This window comes from Octopus bimaculoides, chromosome 4, assembly GCF_001194135.2.
Source record: "Octopus bimaculoides isolate UCB-OBI-ISO-001 chromosome 4, ASM119413v2, whole genome shotgun sequence".
Taxonomy (NCBI): domain Eukaryota; kingdom Metazoa; phylum Mollusca; class Cephalopoda; order Octopoda; family Octopodidae; genus Octopus; species Octopus bimaculoides.
Genome location: NC_068984.1, coordinates 42,152,159 through 42,174,573, shown reverse-complemented (window position 1 = coordinate 42,174,573; position 22,415 = coordinate 42,152,159). Strand labels below are relative to the sequence as shown.

General features: G+C 35.3%; 1 protein-coding gene across 1 annotated transcript in view; it reads right to left on the bottom strand.

Annotated features, from left to right (window-relative positions):
- Nucleotides 1–22,415, bottom strand: part of LOC106878507 (gephyrin-like) — a 52,904-nt gene that overhangs the window by 5,977 nt on the left and 24,512 nt on the right. Inside the window, exons 7-10 of the mRNA XM_014927731.2 lie at nt 9,084–9,205; nt 3,274–3,361; nt 1,968–2,041; nt 1,097–1,265 (exon numbers count right to left, since the gene is read on the bottom strand). Coding sequence (XP_014783217.2) covers nt 1,097–1,265; nt 1,968–2,041; nt 3,274–3,361; nt 9,084–9,205 — 453 coding nt within the window. The remainder of the gene's footprint in view (nt 1–1,096; nt 1,266–1,967; nt 2,042–3,273; nt 3,362–9,083; nt 9,206–22,415) is intronic.

Below are 22,415 nucleotides of genomic sequence, written 5' to 3'. Positions count from 1 at the left end.
GGGGGATCAAGCCTGGAACCATATGCTTGTCAAGTATGCTTCTTAACCAGGCAGCTCTTCTCAGATGTGTGTTAATTTTGTGTATATGTGTCAAAAGGGTTTATGTATTACAAATTTTAACCATATTGAAGAAGACCATCATCATCATTGAACGTCCACTTTTCCATGCTCACATGGGTCAGATGAAATTTGCTGAGATGAATTTTTTATCACCAGATGTCTCACTAGTCACTAACCCTTGCCTGTCTCCAAGTATGTTAATATTTTACCATCATGACCCGGCATGTTTTCACAGAAGATTGGAAAGGAATGACATCACTGCTGCGACAATTTCTATAAGAATCATGCAATATCAGGACAAGGGGACAATAACACACTCACACACACACACACACACACATATATATGTATCCGGTATATATATATATATATATATATATATATATATATATATATATATATATATATATATATATATATATACGCATGACAAGCTTCTTTCAGTTTCTGTCAAACAAACCTGCTTGTAAGGCATCGATCAGCCTGGGGCTCTAGTACAAAACACTTGTCTTAGGTACCACACAATGAGATAGAACCCAAAGTCATGTGGTTGGGAATCAAACTTCTTGCCACATAACAACAGCTGTGCCTATGTACAAGAATAATTCCAAAATGCTAAAAATAAACTTCATTGTAGCAGTAAATAATCTGCAGCATGTTGTCATTTAATTTTTAATCTATTTAAGTTTTGGAGTTCTCTGCCTTGTTTTATTTGACAAGAATTGTAATTAGCAATAATGGTTTTTACTTCTCAGTACAGGTGTAAAATTTCTTTTGGTTCACTACATATAAGCATGCACTCAACTTATGGCCCAATTTGTACAGTTATTGTTTATATTTATATTGAATGATTAAAATAATATCCTTCAAAGATGTCCTGTACATAAATGGTAACTACAATATTCTAACAGCAGATATTAAAGACATTAATCAAGAATCAGAAAGAATAAATATGCTGTATCTAGTCTAGCTCTCAACTGTTTCACAAACTGAACTGTCCTGAAAAGAAGAAATAAAAACTAATATCAAGCCTTACTTTAGCTTTTACAACTGTTCTCCAAGGTGTTGGACAGCCAGACATGTGATAGATGGCTGGAATAACAAAGAGGTTGCATGTGACAACTGCAGAGACTGGGTTCCCAGGAAGACCAAACACTAATTTCCGTCCATGTTTTGTGTCAATGGTTGCAAAAGTTGTGGGCTTCCTGCAAAGGACAAAAGTATAAAGAAAATAAGGAACATCATTTCAAAGATGATTATCAATGGAGAAGCAAAACAAAATTGAAGAGTATAATGGTTTCTATGCAAATCTATGTTGATATACATCTAGATGGAGTGGGATATATTCTGATTTGAACCAGAGTTGATCCTCTATACCAGCCTTCTTTAAACTCATTTAATGCATTCACTTTCTTTACCTCACATTTTTCACAAAATAACCTCATTGTGTCATGTACAAAAACTTGTAGTAAAAAATTTTGAAAATTGTTGGAATTTCATCCATATGAATGTCTTTGAATTTCATCCATGTCAAACTTCATTCTGCCTATAAGATATCCAAAATATTAAAACCATGGTATGCTGATGAGTGGGCAGTGGATAGTATTTCACATGCACTGAGCTTTAACCATGAAAGTACCAGCTTTCAACAGCCCACTGCATCTAGCTAACATAGGTATCACAAGTTGAAACAGCAGAACTACACTACTATAACCAGCAACAGTGTAAAAGTTATCAAGTGTTTTGACAGCTGATAGCACTAAGTTTCGGACTTCTTTTTGCTTCATTCATGACACAAATGCTAACAATATGGTCTTCCTTTCAACTTTATCTGCCTTATGTCTTATAGCTGTATGGAAAAACACTCTGACACACTCTAACTAAACAAATAAAAAGAATGTATTTACCCAGGCTTCATGAAAACCCTTCCAAAATGAATTACAGCCTCCAAATCCTCTTCAAGAACTTGTTTCAATAAATCCTGAGATAAAGTAAAAGAAAGAATACAAAATGGTTATCTCAAATGACCTCAGGTAATTACTTTGAATTAGTTGATAATTGACCAATGGCGAACATTTTACAACAAATCAACATGCAAGTTTCTATGTCATAGCTTGACAGGCTACAAATCAACAGTGAAATCTCCCTCAAACCACATCCTATCTCCCTTGCATCAAGTAAAAACAAAACAAAGGATAATGAATAATAGAGGCAGTTGGTAACTTCAGTGAGTTATAGTTTGAGGAACAAGGAATTGTCTGAAATGTTTAAAATGGGATTTTTTTTATGGCTTAGTCAGAAGGTAAAAGCAAATGGTGCCCATAACCATTTTTCTGGTTTCTGAGAGTGGTGAGGAAAATTCAAGTAGAGATCATGAATTCTTAGATTATCTTCAAACCAGAAATCTGATCTAAATGTAGTGAAGTGGATTCAACTAAATGTACCCAAGAGCTAGGAGGTGGTATTAAACTGGGTACATCAAGAAGAGGTACATTCTATTCAATGGGCATAATCTCAGTCTACCTGGTTTCACTCACAAAATTTGGGACAGATCAAGATTATAGTAGAAGACCTTGCCTAAGGTGCTACACTGTGAGACTGTATGAGAACCATGGAGGTACAGTTGTAGCAGTACTACAAAGAAGAGAGAGAAAAAAAAATTGCCTGGAATTATGAGAAGTTTTATCGAAATTTACAAGTGGAGATAAGATATAAAATATGGTGACCACAGCTTAAATGCAATGATATCTCGATATAGCATTATATAAAAGAAATTCTTTTTGATGTGATCATTATACTTTATACATATAATGGCTACATAGTAAGACTTCCAAGTTCAGATTTAGCAGTTATGTTTATAACATGCAGAGGACCTCCAATTAAATCACCCACACTGTCCTCTTTCTCACACACATATACATGAACACACAGAAATTGCATTTCCATAATTCTCAGACCATATCACCTTTATATATACAGAAGATGTGCAAAGCACATAGATTGCCAAGAGCCAAGTGAGTCTAATGTCAATAACACAGTTTCTTTCCTTTCTTAATAATATAAGCACAACACCTAACAAGTGACATTTTACTGACATTTTTAACTTAGTTACAAAGGCTTAATAGGAATTCCTCCATGAATTCCTCCTTCCCCCACAAAATATATATATATAATAATATATATATAATCAACCGGAAACCAGAAGTCACTCACCTTTTCTCCCATAGACACACCACCAGACGTCACAACAACATCTGCTTCAGAAATAGCAATGGATAACTTGGTAAACAGTGTGTCAGGACTATAATGGGAATGTAGACAAAATTAGATATGAAGAACAATATAATTGAAAAGTAAACATTAATAAACAATGTGAAAATGTGTTTGTATGTGTTATAATTCTCATCAACATAATTGTTTAAAAGTCTGTTTCACAAAGATAACATTAGATGGAAGCCTGCAATACAAAATCTCTTCAATTTTTTAAAATCTTGTATCATCTCATCTGTGATGCTGAACATTCTCGAACATGACCCTACAAATTATTTTCAAATTCATAAAAAGAAGCAAAAAAACCATATGTTGTTTCAGTCTGGTACCAACTTTAACCATCCTTATTTATTGAAAAGCCAAGTTAACATTTTTTAAATAAATGAGAGCAGTGTAACACTGGTTTTCTTGCAACTCCACTTCTTACATACTTTAACACCTCACCCCCTAGTAGAAAACTGACCCCACTCCCTCAGGGTTAATGATTAACAAGTTGCATGGCAATCTCAATAGTACCAGAAGTATGAAAAACGCATCAAATACACACAGAAGAGTGGTTGGCATTAGGAAGGGTATCCAACCAAAGAAACCATGCCAAAGCAGACACTGGAGTACAGTGCAGCCCTTGGCCCCACTAGATCTTGTCAAACCATCTGATCCATGTTAGCATGGAAAATGGACATTAAATAATGATGATACACAAACACACAATGTTTCTACACAATTTCTATCTACCAAATTCTTCTCACAAGATATTGATCAAACTAAGGATACAGTGGTTGACAAATGCACAAGATAGTATACAGTAAGAGCAAATCTAGAATAACGTGGTTATAAGGTGAATTTCTAAACCCTGCAATGATTCCTGTGCTGGACTAATTTTAACATTACTCTTTTGTTTAACTCCTATTTGAGTTACTTTGACTACAAATTCTCCTAATAAGTTAATCAGTTATCACCATACCATAACTTGAACAAAGTTTGCAGTTATGCAACCTAAATAGCAAGAATAACATCAATAAAAACTAATATTTTTCTTGAAAGTGACAATCAAGATTGGGTGTCTGGTGGTTAAATAATAAATTATATACCACCTCGCATCAGAAAGCTTAATTAGTACCTATTTTTCTCAAAGCCAGTTTAAATGAATATACAAAACTGCCACTTCCCATCCATCTCCATCCTTCATCGTTTCACCCATGACAACCAATTTCCTAAAATCTGATCTGACAACTTTGTCTTTTTTTTTTTTCTCACTTTATCTTTTCTCTCTTCCTTGACAAGCAACATATTTCAAAATTATTACTTTCTTTTACACATAGCTAAAAACAGCAAAAGAAAGTTTTATTTCAAATAATTTTCTTCCTTTCTAAAATCCAAAGGCTGAGACATATGCAAAGATACAAATAACAACCTGACAATGTTTCTCCCCACAAAAAGTGAGAGGAAAAACTGATAATTTTTTTCTTTCATCCAAACTAAAGATTCTTCATTATTTTCATAATTAACTGCTACAAAGGCAGTGTATTTTCTAAGAAATATGGTAACAAAAGGGTTAAATGCAATAATAGTCTCCTGAAAGTTTTGTAATATGAAAGGTTTAAATCCTGCACTGCTACAACAATGAATTATACCTACCCACAGTATCTACTCACAGCAGGGTAGATTGGCCTACTGAGAGTTAAGCATATTTGCCTAGGATACAGTTATTATAAGTTCATCTATTAAGGTGGCAAGCTGGCAAAATCATTAGAACGCCAGGCAAAATGCTTAGCAGTATTTCCTGTGTCTTCACATTTTGAGTTCAAATTCCGCCAAGGTTGACTTTGCCTTTCATCCTTTCGGGGTTGATGAAATAAGTACCAGTTATGCACTGGGATCAATGTAATCAACTATCCCCCTCTATAGTAGAAAGGATTATTAGTTCATCCATCATTGTCAACAGGCGCAGGAGTGGCTGTGTGTTAAGTAGCTTGCTTACCAACCACATGGTCCTGAGTTCAGTCCCACTGCGTGGCACCTTGGACAAGTGTCTTCTACTATAGCCTCAGGCCGACCAAAGCCTTGTGAGTAGATTTGGTAGACAGAAACTGGAAGAAGCCTGTTGTGTATATATATATATATATATATATATATATATGTATGTATGTATGAGTGTTTATATGTTTGTGTGTCTGTTTGTCCCCCCAGTATCACTTGACAGCCAATGCTGGTGTGTTTACGTCCCCATAACATTAGCGGTTCAGCAAAAGAAACCAATAGAATAAGCACTAGGCTTACAAGTAATAAGCTCTAGGGTCGATTTGCTCGACTATAAAAAGGCGGTGCTCCAACATGGTCACAGTCAAATAACTAAAACAAGTAAAAGAGTAATGACCAAAGACAACACATGGGTGAAGAAGACAGGGCACAGTGTGTCTAACAGTGGCCAACCAGTCTGATGCATGCTCAGAAAGCTCTGCTGCTGGTCAGACACTGGTGGTCTGTTAGGACCGAAGGCAAGGAGTTGGCTCTGGGCTTGTATAGTTCACATTTTCTTTGTGCCCTAGCAACCCTGTTTTGTTCACAGGAGGTGGTACCTCTGTTGGCACAGCTTTGTCAGGAAGGGCAGTCTTGTGCTTGTGTTTCTCAGTTGTTGGGGTTGATCTCAAAGCTCCTCAGTGAAAATTTGAGTATGTCCTTAAAGCATTTTTTTCTGTCCATTTTGCATGCACTTGCCTTCTGCCATTTCACTGTAAGACAGTCTCTTAAGGAGTGACGAGTCAGGCATTCAAACCATGTGGCCTGCACATGTGACTTGCACTCTCTTCAGCAGTGTTTATGTACATGGGGTGTCTGGGTGGGTTAGTACCTCTGGTACATATGGTGTTCTTTGAAGAAGTTTGTCCACTCTAGGACTCATCTGACATCCAGCTCTCACCTCAGGCTCCTCAAAGTTGTCTGCATGTGACAGAAGTCACACCCCAGCTACAGCATTCACAGACTGGCTAAACCATGGTGAGGGAAGCTGACACTTCCAAACCTCTGGTGAGCTAGGGCTTGTCTACTTATGCATGTGAAGACGGTACCTGGTGGACTGTTTGGAGAAAACCACCAGATTGGTTCAAAAGGCAGGAGGGCAGACCAGCAAGAGTTGTGGAGTGCTAAACAAGGCAGAATGAGGCACAAAGGATACAGTACAGTTTAGATGACACAATATGACAAACAATGGCCTTTTCAGCTTTTGGCCAGAGCTTAATGACTCCGTCAACTGAAAGCCTCTAAAAACATAATTGGTAAACTGCAGGCATAGCTTCAGAAATCATTAATCAAAACATTTATCAGAGGTTGGTGGTGGGGCATTAAAAGAAAATAATAGTGAGCAGCAGACTAAAGCAGCTTGTCCAAAGTTATATCATTGCAATATTTCAGTCATACATTAAGAAAAAATAAAACAACAACAAAAGTTACAAGTCAAATTCTAGTCCCAGACAAGAAATCTCAGCAGAAACATATTCCAATATCATATTTAATAAATATACAGTTATGTTTTATTTGTTTCTTTGTGTTGTATTTATTTACTTATTATTTTTTGTGCTGTTCTTTCATGTACTGAGAAACTATTTGGCAAGAGAGAGATATGGTTGAAAAAATAACCATATGTACAGCAATGTGGATAGATTGTCATTTGTGAGAGGGGTAAACATAACAAATGCAAGCTTGTTGCATACCAAGCATTTATCGGAGGGGGCCATGTGTGCAATTCAGCTGCAATTGATTGCTAATGGGGAGACACCCACGCAACACATGTGAATGTGAACAAAGGCGAGAAGGGCACCTAAGTGTAACACTTCTGCTCTAATCAATCAAGTAGGAAACAGGAAAAATATTGAAATATATTCATTGCCATGGGGCATTTAACAACATTCTCCACCTCCTACTCCATCATCATCATCATCATTAAAATTAAGATTATGTTCCTTATGCTTAATTGCTTAAATCAGATTCTGTGTGTATATATGTGTGTGTGTGTGTGTGTGTGTGTGTGTGTGTGTGTGTGTGTGTGTGTGTGTGTGTGTGTGTGTGTGTGTGTGTGTGTGTGTGTGTGCATCTGATTGAATGAATGTGCTCATTCATGTACACATGCATGTGTGCGGGTGAGTTATTTGACAAACAAATAGTTAAGCAGCCACATAGCTCTTGCTGTTGTTACCACAAATTTTTTTTATGCAATTTCAGCTAATATTTTTCAGTTATCCAACTTTGTGAAATAATTTGTTGTTATTAAATAAATGTAATATTAGAAAGAAGTGTAATTACTAGCACTGTAATCAGGAATGTATGAATCGTCATCATCATCCTTTCCTTTTAAAATCTGTTTTTCCATGTTAAAATAGGTTGGAATAGGTCTACAGTACACAATATCACTATCCTCTTAATTTCGTGCCAGGCCCAACCAATATCTTGAGATATTGACCTCACCACTTTTCCAAAGTCTTTCTTGATCTTCTTTTCTCACAAATAACTTCCATTGTCAATTCATGGCACTTTTTTCACTCATCACCTATTCCTTTCACATTGCTCCCTCTCCTGTCTCTGCATATATTCCACATCCAGCATCCCATGCCTTACTACTGTGCAACATCACACTTCTGACACATTCTTAACATAATTGTCATGAATACAGATTGAGAGCCCATTTGTTGCCAAAGGAGCAGTTCTCTGATATTCTATTCCTTTGGTACTGTAACTTCTATAGTTCTATTACAACTATGTCCAGCATTGCTGTTGGTATTTAGCCACACGTTAACCCCAATCAAGCAGACATATGATCAAAGACATTCCAGTATTTTCATATGTTGTCCAAAGTATATTTTCGAGAAGATGATAAAATGTCATCTGAGGGTGAATTGGCAGTTATTTCTAAGAGGTTGTGCAACTGCTTAGAAACCCCCTGAGACCACTTATGTAGATGGCAGTAAGTAATTATTTGCTAAGTCTAGTTAGTCATATAAGCAGTTTATAAAATCCTCAAAGAAATCAAACAGTAGATTTTTCAGTTGAGATTGCAATCAGACAATCAAGCTATATAGCATTTAGACCAAAATTCAAGTGGAATGGCTTTGAAACTACAGTTTGAAAGAAATGTTGTGACAACAATATTAAGAACTACTCATCAAACACTTCATTAACATTATTTTATAAATGAACTAACATCAACATTGTTTTCAATTATTAAGAAATTCAAAATTGGTCTGCTTTTGGTTTTTTCAATAAAAATGAACACGTGTGACCTGATAAAATTTGAACACCAATAAATTCATTTAAGTGCACATATAGTGATTTTTTAATGAAATCCTTAGTGAGTAATACTTAAATTTCATGGTTATTCTAGTAATGACGCTAAATACCTAATAAATAAATAGAACTGGTATCCTCTGCAAGTCACAGTGCTTCAATAAACTGGACAACATCTCAACAAAAAGTAGTTTCAAAAATGATATTCCTCAACGAAGGATAGATTAATATATAAAACTGCTCACTGCAGTTAATAGTTATGAAATTTTGAGCATATATATCTGATCTCCACAGTAAAAGCGTTAATACTGGTTTCAGAATATTTTATTTCAATGTTGTATAATTATTTTTCACCCAATCAACCTTACAACTTTTGTAATATGATTGCACCCTCAACCAAATCAAATGTAATATGATTGCATCCTCAACCAAATACAGCATCACAATTACTTTATTAACAAAATCTCTGACATTACCTGTCTTCAGCAATACCCAGATCAATAGTCTTGAAACCATGTTCCTTCATTAAAGCTAGTAGTGTTATACGGTTACTGTCACGCACTTCTCCATGCTCAAGCACATCACCAGGGTCAACAAGCTACAAGAAAATAAATAACATAATAAATATTAAATAAACACATGCACTATATATTCGCTCTTCACTTGTTTATTGTTGTTCTTATTTTATCTTATGTCCATTGCCTTTCATCACACATCTGTGACCTCTTCAACAACTCTTCTATCCCACATGTATCCGCTTGTTCTATTTAGTCCATTCTCTGTATCGTCCTGTTCTGTTTAGTCCATTCTTTGTATTCTCCTATTCTGTTTAGTTCATGAGAATGGATAATAAATGTTATCTCCAGAGAACAGCAGTATTAATGAATTATGCTAGCACTATCACATTGTAGATACCCCATCACATTAAAGCAGCACTTATCATATTGTAGAAATGATGAGTCATACTAGTAGCAAGTGTAATATTGTTACACCAGCATTATTACAACTTTGTCACGCTGTAACAGAATTATAAAATCATAGTAGCAGCTCCTCAATAAAATATCCCCAGACAATGACCATGTTATCCTATTACAAAAGTATCATCATGTTGTATTAATATCAAATTAAAACAATGTAATTATTTACAAATTGTTTTCTGTAAGCAAATTGTAATTATTGTTTGTGCAAATGCACAAACAAATGAATTTGAAACTATTAAGTCTAGTTGAATTCTCTTCAAGATGCATCATTAATAAAGACTTATTTACATATTTCTTGATTCATACAGCTTCCCACATATTTTTCCATCCCAGGCATTTTTAACCAAATGTTTTATTAGCTATTATTTATAGATGAAATCATATAGAGACACATCATTAATAAAGAATTTATATATAATTAATACTTTATATGGTAGTGGAGATGTTTAAAAAATATTAGACTGGAAAGTGACAGTTTCCAATTAATTTCCCATTCTGAACAGCATTCAATCCTGCTTTAGGTGCTCAGCTGAAATCATTCCACTCAACATAAGTTGAGTGGACATACTCGTAGAAAATACTCATAGAAAAGACAAATACTCATAGAAAAGACAAGGTCTTTACAATACCAATATAACTCCAATAAAGTTCCTAAATACAGCTTACATTCCTTATTTGAAAAATGCATCAAGAAATTACTCTAAGTTATGATTAGTATCACAGCAAACTAACCCAGAAAAAGTACTTTCAGGTGCCTAAAGCTTTTCAGGCTCTCTCAGACTGGAGAGTGGGATGTCTCTGACAATAAGTTTGCTTGACAAAGGCTGATAAGGAGCTAATAACAACAGTTAATGTCAGATGTAGTTGTAGCAGAAGTATAGTAGTTTCTGTAAAAAAGAAACAGCATTTCAAGGAGCTGAACCTTTATTTAACAACAAAGAATTTCTCAATCCACACACTTGAATGTATCAAGTGTGTGGTGCTGCATGGTAGCTTACATCAATGAGGCTAGGTATGTATTAATAATACGGATTTGATTTATTGGTTTTCTTCTAAATTCTGCATGTTGGTGGTTGTTAGAAGCAAGTAGATAGGAAGAGAGTTACAGTTATGAGGAAAAAAAAGCAATACAAAGAATTTACCATAGTAAAGGTTGGACAGACATATCAGGGGTGACAAGAAAAGGAGAGCTATGCATGTAATGGATGGATTTAAGTAGGGATGGTCCACAGTAGTAAAGACCAGAAAGGCAGAGGCCATTTGAGTAGTAGTAGCAGTAGTGGTAGGCTGGTTGGCAGACTAAGTGGTTGGTTGATTTGAAGGAAGCAGAATTTGGCCCAACTGATAACAAAGCAGGTAAAAGGCACAACAATGTCCAAAGTTCAAAGCTATGTTTTTTTTTTTCTTTCTTTCCTTCAGCCCACTGGTGCTTCTCACTAATCCTTAACCCTGTTTTACTAGTTACAAAAGCTTCAAAAGCAGCACTAGTACCAACAACATGACAACCAGCACTACTACAACTTATACTACAAACAGCATCATAATGTACCCCATCTACACTCACCAACACTACCACCACCAACAAACCAACACCGATGCTTCCACCTCTACCACCACCACCACCACCACCACCACTTCCATCGTCATTACTACCTACAACAACAATTTCCGCATGACTGCTAAATATACTTTATACACTTAGTAAACTTGTAGACAGAGTTGTTTACATCTTTATCATCTCAACACATTCTGTTAATTTCTAGCATCATTTTAGAATTTCTAGACTAGGTTTTATGGAGAGGGGATTCTTTATCAGCTTTTATCATCATCATCATCATCAATATTATTATTATTTAATTTTGGTTTCTTTGTTCTTCCTGCACCCTCTCTCATACATTTCTTACCTACATACTACTTTCATCTTTTTGAACACATGCACAACCACACACACACATACACACATATAAAGCACACAAACTCATACATTTGCACAAAAATCATTCACATCTGTTCATTATAAAACAAAGTTGCATAAAAGATGTCAAAATTTAAAGAAAAATATTTTATATAAAGGCAATAGCTTTAAATATACATATGTGTATATATATCTATGCATATATACATACACACATATACATGCATATTTGTACACATGTACCTATTCACATACATATAAATAAACATACACAAATATATGTAGGCGTATATATGTGTGCATGAGTACAGACAAATATACACATTAATACATATGCAAACATATAATACACTCAAACACAAATATGTTTACGCTCTAGGACTGTTCAAAGTATATATTTGTGCATATATATTATTTGTGTGTATAGTCAAACAGGAAAAGAAAGAGGAAGAAAGACAGTAAGTATGAAGTATTCATCAGCATAATTATAACTTTACAACTCAACATCATATAGCTGGGTTCTCGTTATTAACCTAACATTCTTCAATGTTATCTCAGAGTAGAGAGAATCTCGCAAATCACAGACAAGTTTAGAAATAAATATTTACATTTTTGAAATTCTTAAATGAAAGAATGAACCTAGAGAGCTACAGTTATTCAAATAAAATATCTGTGTATATTTAATTAGAATGGACACAGACAAACATAACAAAGAAAAAGAAACACTTTCAAGCATTTAGTGGAAAATTTTAAAAATCAGACATTGATTTACATCATCATTATCATCATTTCATCTCCGTTTTTCAATGCTGGCATGGGTTGGAAGGATTTCACGGTGTCTTGTCATTAGTTGTAGTCCCTCATAAGATAACCAGTCAACTCTGTTACTTTCTTTTCTTTCTATTTTTAAAGCAACCATTTTCTTATATGGACTGGATATATTTTAGTGTACCACTCATTGAAGAAGTTGTCTCTGGTAGTCTAGCTATTTACGCCCAACCACTAATCTGGTAGTATTATGTACAAGATTGGTGATCAGGCATAAATAATCGCAACACTTACAAAGTAAAACTGGAGTCAGAGTCAGAAATAATTTCAAAGTTACTAGATGAAAAGCTATTAGTAGATCCAGAAATGCAATGAGTGTGTCCTGATGTCACTCTCTGCATTTCTCCTAGAGCTGCCTTGTAATAAAGATAATAACAATTATCTTTTTTTAACAGAAACTGCATTCTGACTCTGGTGCAATGATTTCTGATATTGATTCGACCAAACTAGGATATGAACTTCTCAGGAAGACACAAGAGTACAATAGCCTTACTATTAGAGCAAATACACTTATCTCCTTTGACATTATAAGAATAAAGAAACTTCAAATTGAACCATTCCAAAAAAAAAAAAAGAAGAAAGAATCAGTTCATTCATTTCCTTTGTTTTTGTAGATGATAATGATTTAGAATCCTCCCAATGTTAAGCTATATACTCCTAGCTCTGTGCTTCTGCAATGCAACAATGATATGTTCATGTATAGAAATATTTTTCCCCCTTCAAGATCTCTGTGGGAATAGGGTCAAGACCAGGAGATTTATTCTTTTTTTTAATTATATAAAAGCAGTGTTTTGTTCTCTGCAAGGCAATAAGATAGCATCTGGAAAGAGACATTAAGAACTATAAGTTGAAGAAGCTACTTGGGGCTGCAGAAGAGAGCAAAAGTCTAGCTGCAGGAGAAAAAAACAGCACTAAAGAACAAAGATGGGCTCAGGCTGATCATCTCTGTGGCAAGATAGACTAAAGATAATGGAAAATACTGCATATCAACTCTTAAAAGTTTATTACCACAGTTTCTTTTCAGGGTGTAATCTCTGAGCTTTGGTCTTTCTGGAATCATCTATAATGTAACAAGGCAGTGATTGATAACAGCCAGAGTGTATTCATCACTAATTTTCTTACTTGCTCTCACACACATGTGTACAAGCACATACATACACACATATGTACAGACCAAAAGAAAAACAACAGAAAAAATAAAATACATACACGTACATAGACAAATATATGTATATACACATATATAAACATATACTGATATATTCCCACAAAAAACACATATATACATAAGAAAACATACTTAAATAGGAAACTAAACAGCTGGCACTTCTAAAACCTAACAGGAGAGCATTTTTTTTTTTTACACTGATACTGAGTTATGTTGTTTTAAATAAGCAAAGTACATTTTACTTCTTACATACTCATACAGCTTTAGGTATTTAGAGAAGGCAGATAGGAAAACATGCGAATGATGATTTTCCAAAGAGTATTAGCAATGTAAGTGAAGTGAAATGACTACAACCTCAAACTAAAATACTAAAATAGGATATTATTATTTGCTTTAATATAAGAGATTAAAATGAGTGTTAAGTCACTTTCAAAATGCATTAGTAATATAAGTGATCTTTACATAATAATAGCTGATATAAATGTTGGTCGGCGGGTTTGTTGGTTTCTCCAGCCATGCTTTTACATCATATAGAGAGGTGGTGGAAAAGAGTAATGAATAGACGGGAAGAGAGTTACTATAAAAGGTGTAAGATGAGTGCACATATAAAGCTTAGCGACAGACAAAGAAAAAAAGAGTACCACACACATAATGAGAGAGAAAGAATCAGAGACAGAGGAAGAGGAGGAGAAGCAGTAAATGACAGATTAGTTATGGGACAAGTTATACAAATGAGAAATTTGTTTTATTTAACTTCAATTTTTAAGGTAATAGATATTTTTGCTTTGAAAATTAGTATACATTTCATCATTTTGTATAAGCACTAAGAAATTCAATAGTTAAGTATTGTATGCATGCCATATTTCCTGATATTACCCATGGTGGCATAAAAATACTTCCAAAGTTATTCATCATGCGATGGGTAGCACTCTAATACATACATATAAAGGATGACAGCTCCTCATACAAACATATAATTCATCCATTTGTGAGATAAAATTGATAAGGATGTTTTTCAAAACAGAAAATGTTCTATATTCAATGTAGATAATAATGGGTAAAATAATGATTAAGTACACTAATAATCCTATTATATTTGACTGATGCTCTGGTACCTCAATGCCAGATACAACTTGTTTGGATATTAGAGTCCAATAAAACACATTAATCATAAATAAATAGGGCCTTTTGCAACCATATGGGAAAAATAGTGTTAATTACTACAGCTTGGTAACTGTTAATATACAATTTACTCAGCCAAATGCAATGATCACATCCAGAGATTAATAGTGTGAAATAAAATAAGAGCTCTAACTCAACCTTAACCTGCAATTAACCCCATGCTGTTAGGTGGTGTGAATGAAGTAAAAATATAACAGATTAATTAAAAATTTGCAAAGTTATTTTTTTTTTCTTCTTCTTTTCAGCCTTCTCTTTTCTTTACTGAGGAATATGATACAGTTATGGTCAATTATATCACTTCCGTTTTCCGTTGAATTTTTTTCCCACTCTTTTTGGTGCACGTGAACAAAAATGAAACACATGCACTCAATGTATGCTGGGTTTTATAACATACAGGTCTATGTGCATTAGTGAAATTAACAGTGATTTTGCAGTTAACAAACACTGCTTCCTTGTCATTTTGTCTCATATTTCCAAGCTACAAAGGGTTAAACCGGAAAAAGAAATCTAGAGATTTTATACTGATTTAAACTATACATTATGCCCTGCCAACCTACAAAGTCAGCTTGACTGTGTAAATAAAATAAAAGTGAACTGAACAAAAGTAAAAGAATGAAACAAAGCTAAAGCATGAGTACATAATCATATTGGATGGTAGTCAGAAACTGTATGGAAGCCCATAATGGAAATCATCATTACCATTTTAATGCCCACTTTTCCATGAGTCAGATGGAATTTGTTGAGGTAGATTTTTAAAACCTGAAGCCATTCGTGTTGCCAACCCTCACCTGTTTCTAAATAAAGTAATATCTCTCCATGGGCCACATCAAGCTCCATATGTCTTTTCTGGCATTATTTCTAAGGCTGGATGCCCTTCCTAATGCCAACCATTTTACAGAGTGATGTCAAATCATCATCATCATCATCATTATCGTTTAATGTCTGCTTTCCATGCTGACATGGGTTAGCTAGTTTGACTGGAGAGCTGCACCAGGTTCCAATCTGATTTGGCATGGTTTCTATGGTTGGATGCCCTTCTTAATGCCAACCACGCTGAGAATGTACTGGGTGTTTTTTTATGAGTAACAGCGTGGGTGCCACTTACATGACACCAGCAACAGTCATGATTATGATTCCACAGGTGATATTACATGACACCGGCAACAGTCACAACTATGACTTCATTTGGTTTGATGTGTCTTCTCAGGCACAGCATATCGTGAAAGGTCTAGGTCACTTGTTATCGCCTCCATGAGGCCCGACATTCAATGATCATGCTACCAGCAACAGCCACAATTACGATTTCACAGGTGCTATATACATGACACTGGTAACAGCCATGACTATGATTTCACTTGCTTGATGAGTCTTCTCAAACACAGCATATCGCCAAAGGTCTTGGTCACTGGTCATCACCTGCATTAGGCCCAACATTTGAATATCATGCTTCACCACCTCATCCCATTGTCTTCCTCTTCCACAGGTTCCCTTCACAGGTAGAGCTCGGCATTTCTTTATGCAGCTGTCCTTGTCCACAGGCATCACATGACCATATTTGTCTCCCTTGCACACCAAATCTGATGCTTCTTATGCCCAGTTTTTCTCTCAAGACATTTATGCTCTGTCATACAGGCACACTGACATTGCACATCTATCAAAGCATGCTGGCTTAATTTCTTTCAAGCCATCGCGTGTCCTTTGCAGTCACAGCCCATGTTTCATTGCTGTGGTGCACAGCTATTCGTGCACAGGCATCTTACAGTCTGCCTTCTATTCTGAGGGAGAGACCCTTTGTTACCAACAGAGGTAGAAGCTCTCTGAACTTTGTCCAGCCTATTCTTATTCTCATAGCTACACTCTTGGAGCATCCACTTCCACTACTGACTTTGTCACTTAGGTAATGGAAGCTATCAACTACTAGTTTTCCCCACTGGCATTTGATGAAGTCCATTTTCTGTACAATTCTAGTGTTTATTGTACCTGTACGTCTGCTATGCAAAAAGACTATTTTCCCTGTTAACCTTCTGATATTGCTGCACCTCTTATGTGTCCATAGCAAGGGTACATCTTATGGAGTTTCTACTTATGCCTTTTCTACAGATCAAACAGAGGCATCTACTTGAAGGGATATGTGAATTGTCTGCTTTCCTACTTACTAAAACTTTGGCTTTTGCTAGATTAATTCTAAGGCCATTTGATTTTAGACCTTGCTTCCACACCTGAAATTTCTTCTCTAGTTCTGGAAGTGATCTGACTATGAGAACAAGGACATCAACATTATATAAAAAAATAAAGAAAGTGAAATAACAGCTTCATGATAAACCAACAAGAGCATCCTTCACATGGTGCTTAATCAGCTAAAAATAGAGGCCAAATTACACTGAAATTAAATTCTATCATCTTAAAAAAAGAAAGGTAATATCAGATAATGTTGTCGTAGCTACACAGTGTCTGAAAGAAAGGTGATATTCTTTTATTCTTTTATTTCAGTCATTTGACAGTGGCCATGCTGGAGTACCACCTTTTAGTTAAACAAATCGACTGCAGGACTTATTCTTTGTAAGCCTAGTACTTATTCTATCAGTCTCTTTTGCTGAACAGCTAAGTTATGGGGACATAAACACACCAGCATCAGTTGTCAAGTGATGGTGGCGGGGAACAAACACAGATACACAAACACACACACACACGACGGGCTTCTTTCAGTTTCCATCTACCAAACCCACTCACAAGGCTTTGGTTGGCTTGAGGCTATAGCAGAAGACACTTGCCCAAGTGGGACTGAGCCCAGAACCATATGGTTGGTAAGCAAGTTACTTACCAGATAGCCACTCCTGCACCTTGTTCATGGTTGGAATGCTTTTTATTATGGGTCACTTCAACTTGAATTGTCCTGGTACTAAACAAAACAAGTTTCATGAGCCACTGCACGAAAAACTTGAAAGCCCCACCACCACCACCACCACCATCCACTCCATTCCGTAGTATCAATGATTGTCCTTGTCTATGTATTCTGAGACAACTGGAGAAGATACAAACATCTCAACATCCTGAATAGGATGTTGTTATATTTCAAAGAAGTTCTAATAGCTCTTCTAAACAGCCTAGATGAAGTGAGGGCAGGTGGAATAAAGACTCACTATCAGCATCACAAATAGTCAATGAAATACCAGCAGTGGATTTGAACTTACAACTCATGAGCATAAAGATGATATCTTTGCCACACAGTTATTTCTTGTATAACCTTGCAAAATGATAAAAATAATAAGGATCCCTTGATTAGACACAAAGCCACAAATATGGAGTGAGGGTTAGTTGACTGAATCAAAGCCAGTAATTAATGATAACTTCTTGCATTGGCACATGGCCAATATTTTTCGTTTTTCTTTCCTTTTTTTGAGGGGGGGGGAGTTAGTCAATTAAAATGATCCCAGTACTTAACTTGTACTTTATTTTATTGACCTTGGAAGGATGGAAGGCAAAGTTAACTTTGGCGAAGTTTAAACTCAGAAGGCAAAAAGCTGGAACAAATACCACAAGACATTTTGTCCAACGCTCTAACGATTCTGCCAATCCAAATAAATAATAACATGTAAAAAAAAAAAGACTTCTATTATGGATGAATGGAGGGGGTATTTCGTTGGTTAAAGCAACATCAGTGACTATTAAATAGTCATACTCTGTTGGACTGATTTTACACAAACAAGAATTACAATATCTATTACACAGAAAACTGCCCATCCAGCTAAGAAGGAATTTTTATCAAAATGGCAAAAAAAAAAGAAGAAAAAGAAATAAAAATAGCTTCTTAATCTCTGTACCTCCCACTCACATTCACACATATACACACATACACAAATGTCATTTACTTAAAATTTGGTGTAACCCACACATACTGTCCACATTGCTAGCATGTATTTAAACACACATAACATTATTATCACAAAGTACTGCTACCCCTCCACTACCACCATTACAAATACATTTATGTACTACTGTACACACACATACAAAATACTATGAACACACTCACACTACTACAAACAATAATACAAGTATGATAACTTTATATCTCTCTCTCTCTCACACACACACACACACACACACACACCAAAAAAGACACAAAATCATACAAAATACACAGACAAATACCATTATCACATTAAGAGGCTATCAACTCCACTATCCCCATCAGCATTACCATTAAAGTGCTAAAACACAAATACACTAAGAAAGTAAAATACAGACTCCACTAATATTTCACTAATACAGAGGAACACTAGCTGGTACACACATTTGTTTAAATGCTGGTAAGCAATTCATCTTCACAAAATACACTTTAAACAAATACATTTATTATCTGTCTTTACATTCTGAGTTCGGGTCCATAAAAAAAGTACCAGTTAAGTACTGGGGCCGATGTAATCATTTAGCCACCTCCCTCAAAATTTCAGGCTTTCTGCCTACAGTGGAAACGATTATTATTATTACTAAGGCAGAAAGCTGGCAGAATCATTGGCACAGCAGGCAAAAAGCTTAGCAGCATTTTATCCATTTTTATATTCTGAGGTCAAATTCCACCAAGGTCGACTTTGCCTTTCGTTCTTTTAGGGTTGATAAAATAAGTACCAGTGTGATCATTTAGCCCCCTCCCTCAAAATTTCAGGTCATGTGCCTATAGTAGAAACATTATTATTACTAAAGTAATGAGCTGACAGAATCATTGGCACAGCAGGCAGAATGCTTAGTGGCATTTCATCAATCTTTACGTTCTGAGTTCAAATTCTGCTGAGGTCGACTTTGCCTTTCATCCTTTCAGGGTCGATAAAATAAGTACCAGTCAAGCACTGAGGTTGATGTAATCAGCTATCTCCCTCCGCCAAAATTTCAGGCTTTATGTCAATAGTAGAAAGGATTATCATTATTATTATTATTATTATTATTATTACTACTACAAAAGTAAGTTGGCAGAATTGCAAGGACATCAGAAAAATGCATTTGCTCCAGCTCTTTGCATTCCAAGTTCAAATCTGACCAAGGTCAACTTTGCCTTTCATCTTTGTGGGGTTGATAAAATAAAGTACCAGTCAAGTACTAGCATCAATGCAATTGACTACACCCTTTCCCCAAAATTTCAGACCTTTGATAATAGTAGAAAGAATTATTTTCGGATAAAACCCTTTGTACTTTTCATCCTGCCTTTGTCCTTACATGTTTTTGATTTATATTAACCCTTGTGGCCAATAAAACAAGAATTTATTATTATTATTAGTAGTAGTAGTAGTAGTAGTAGTAGTAGTAGTAGTAGTAGTAGTAGTAGTAGTCATTAATAATAATAATAATAATAATAATAATAATAATAATAGTAACCCATCATCACCATCTTCACAGTAGGATATTAATACTTCAATACAGAAACACACATCAACAAACATACTCGAGCAAGCCTGTGCACACACACACACACACACAAACACACACACACACACACACACACGCACAGGCAGCATTGCACAGACATGCATTCATACATTACTATTACCTCATTACTACCCTACTCCACATTACTACATCTCACACACATATGCTAACACACACATGAAAACACAGACACATATATATAAATAAACACACAACTATTATTTCACCAAAGAATTACCCACCTCATCCTATACTAACATACACCCACCAAAATTTGCTTACACACATTCACACACACATGCACACATACACACACTCATAGTAATGGCCTTAACTTCATAAAGTCTAAGAATAATTAAGATAGCTATGAGCGAGACAGCTGTGTTTCAAAAGGTTACAGATGCAAGAAATAAGGCTAAAAAGCACTCAGTCCTGGATGATATACTGGGTTATTCAGCCAACCCAAATAGATTTGGCACCGAACTTGAAAGTAAATTATCAAAACAGTTGACAAAATTCAGTAAAAATGACATAATATACAATACTTCAGTTTCAAATATACAGATCTCATCCATAGAGTTAGCATAATCCATAATCTAGTTTTGATTATTAATTCTAACCATCCTTTGAAAATTATGTTCATTAACTCTTTCAATATCAACCAACCTGAAACAGCCCTTAGTTCAATGAGACAAATTCCCTGTTTTAACCTTTTAGCATTTAAGTCGGCCATATCAGGCCAAAATAGTTTCCGTTTTATACTCAAACTGCCGGATCCAACCTCTCACACTTACCCTACAATTTTAGTCTAAAAAATATACAGCCACATAATCAAAATCTCAAGGCTACAAGATAATGCAGGATAAATTCAAAACAACAAGAATAAATAAGCATTACATTTAACAGAGTAATCTGAATGTTACAGGGTTAAAGTGATTTAAATTAAAACCTATAAATATTTCATGCTAAATTATGTTCCAAACACTAGATTAATAGTTATTTTAATAAACAAACAATATCTGCAACCTTTCATAAGGCGTCTGAGACTTGTGGAAAGAAAGGAAAGCGGTATCTTCAAATTGAAAGCTTGGCCCAAGTGTTTGCAATAGAGTGGACTCTGCTAAAGGCACTCAAGGTTCTAGTTGGGCATATTAAACACAATATGGGTTAAGTCAACCACCAAAGTAGGCCTTGGTAAGATTTAAACTTCAAACCCAAAGTGCCAGAATTAATACCACAAAGCATCAATTCTTAATGGTACTCTTTTATCAACAGTGAAAGGATGAAAAGCAAAGCTGTCCCTGGCAACATTTGAACTCAAAGCATAAAGGATTGGAACAAATACCCTGAAGCATTCTGGCCAATGGTCTAATGACTCTACCAATTAGCCTCTTTGAAGAAAAATATTTGCAAAAACTCGACAGACCTGCTCTACTATTTAGGTAAATATATAAGATTTCAGACAAGACATCTAAAAGAAAAGGATTAAATTTATAAAAAGAAAACAAACCTATTATATTTAGAAATACTTATTAATTCAATATGTTTTTTCTTTAGCCATAATCTATTGTACCATTAATGACACAAAATATAAATCTTATATACACGCACACACATATATATATATATATATACACACACACACGTGTGTGTCTGTGTGTGTGTGTGTGTTTGTGAAGGCACATGGCTCAGTGGTTAGAGTGTTGGACTCACAATCATGAGGTAGTGAGTTCAATTCCTACACTGGACTGTCTGTTGTGTTCTTGTGCATAAAACTTTATTTCACATTGCTTCAGTTCACTCAGCCATAGAAATGAGTTGCGACGTCACTGGTGCCAAGCTGTATTGGCCTTTGCCTTACCTTTGGATAACATCGGTGATGTGCAGAGGGGAGGCTGATATGCATGGGCGACTGTCAGTCATTCATAAACATGCTTGCCTAGACTTATGCCTCGGAGGGGAAGGATTCTCAGTGCAATCCCATGATCATTCATGACTGAAGGGGGTCTTTACTCTTTTAACCATAATATACATACATGTATGTATAGATATGCAGGGCAGGGAATCGTCAATTAGTAATAAAATTAATAATTAACAATTTTGCCGGGTAGCTCAGTATGAAAAAACCTAAGGCAAGTGTTTTTTTACTCTTCTCTACTGTTTTTTGTTCTGTGTATCAAAAATATCGCTATCAATCTGGAGTAATAATTTGTAGTTTTGAAATCAGTAGTTCTTTGACTGCTATTTCTGAATTCTCAGTATGTTGGAGAAGCAGGTTACTGTCAATCCCTATATATTTATGATTATACATGTA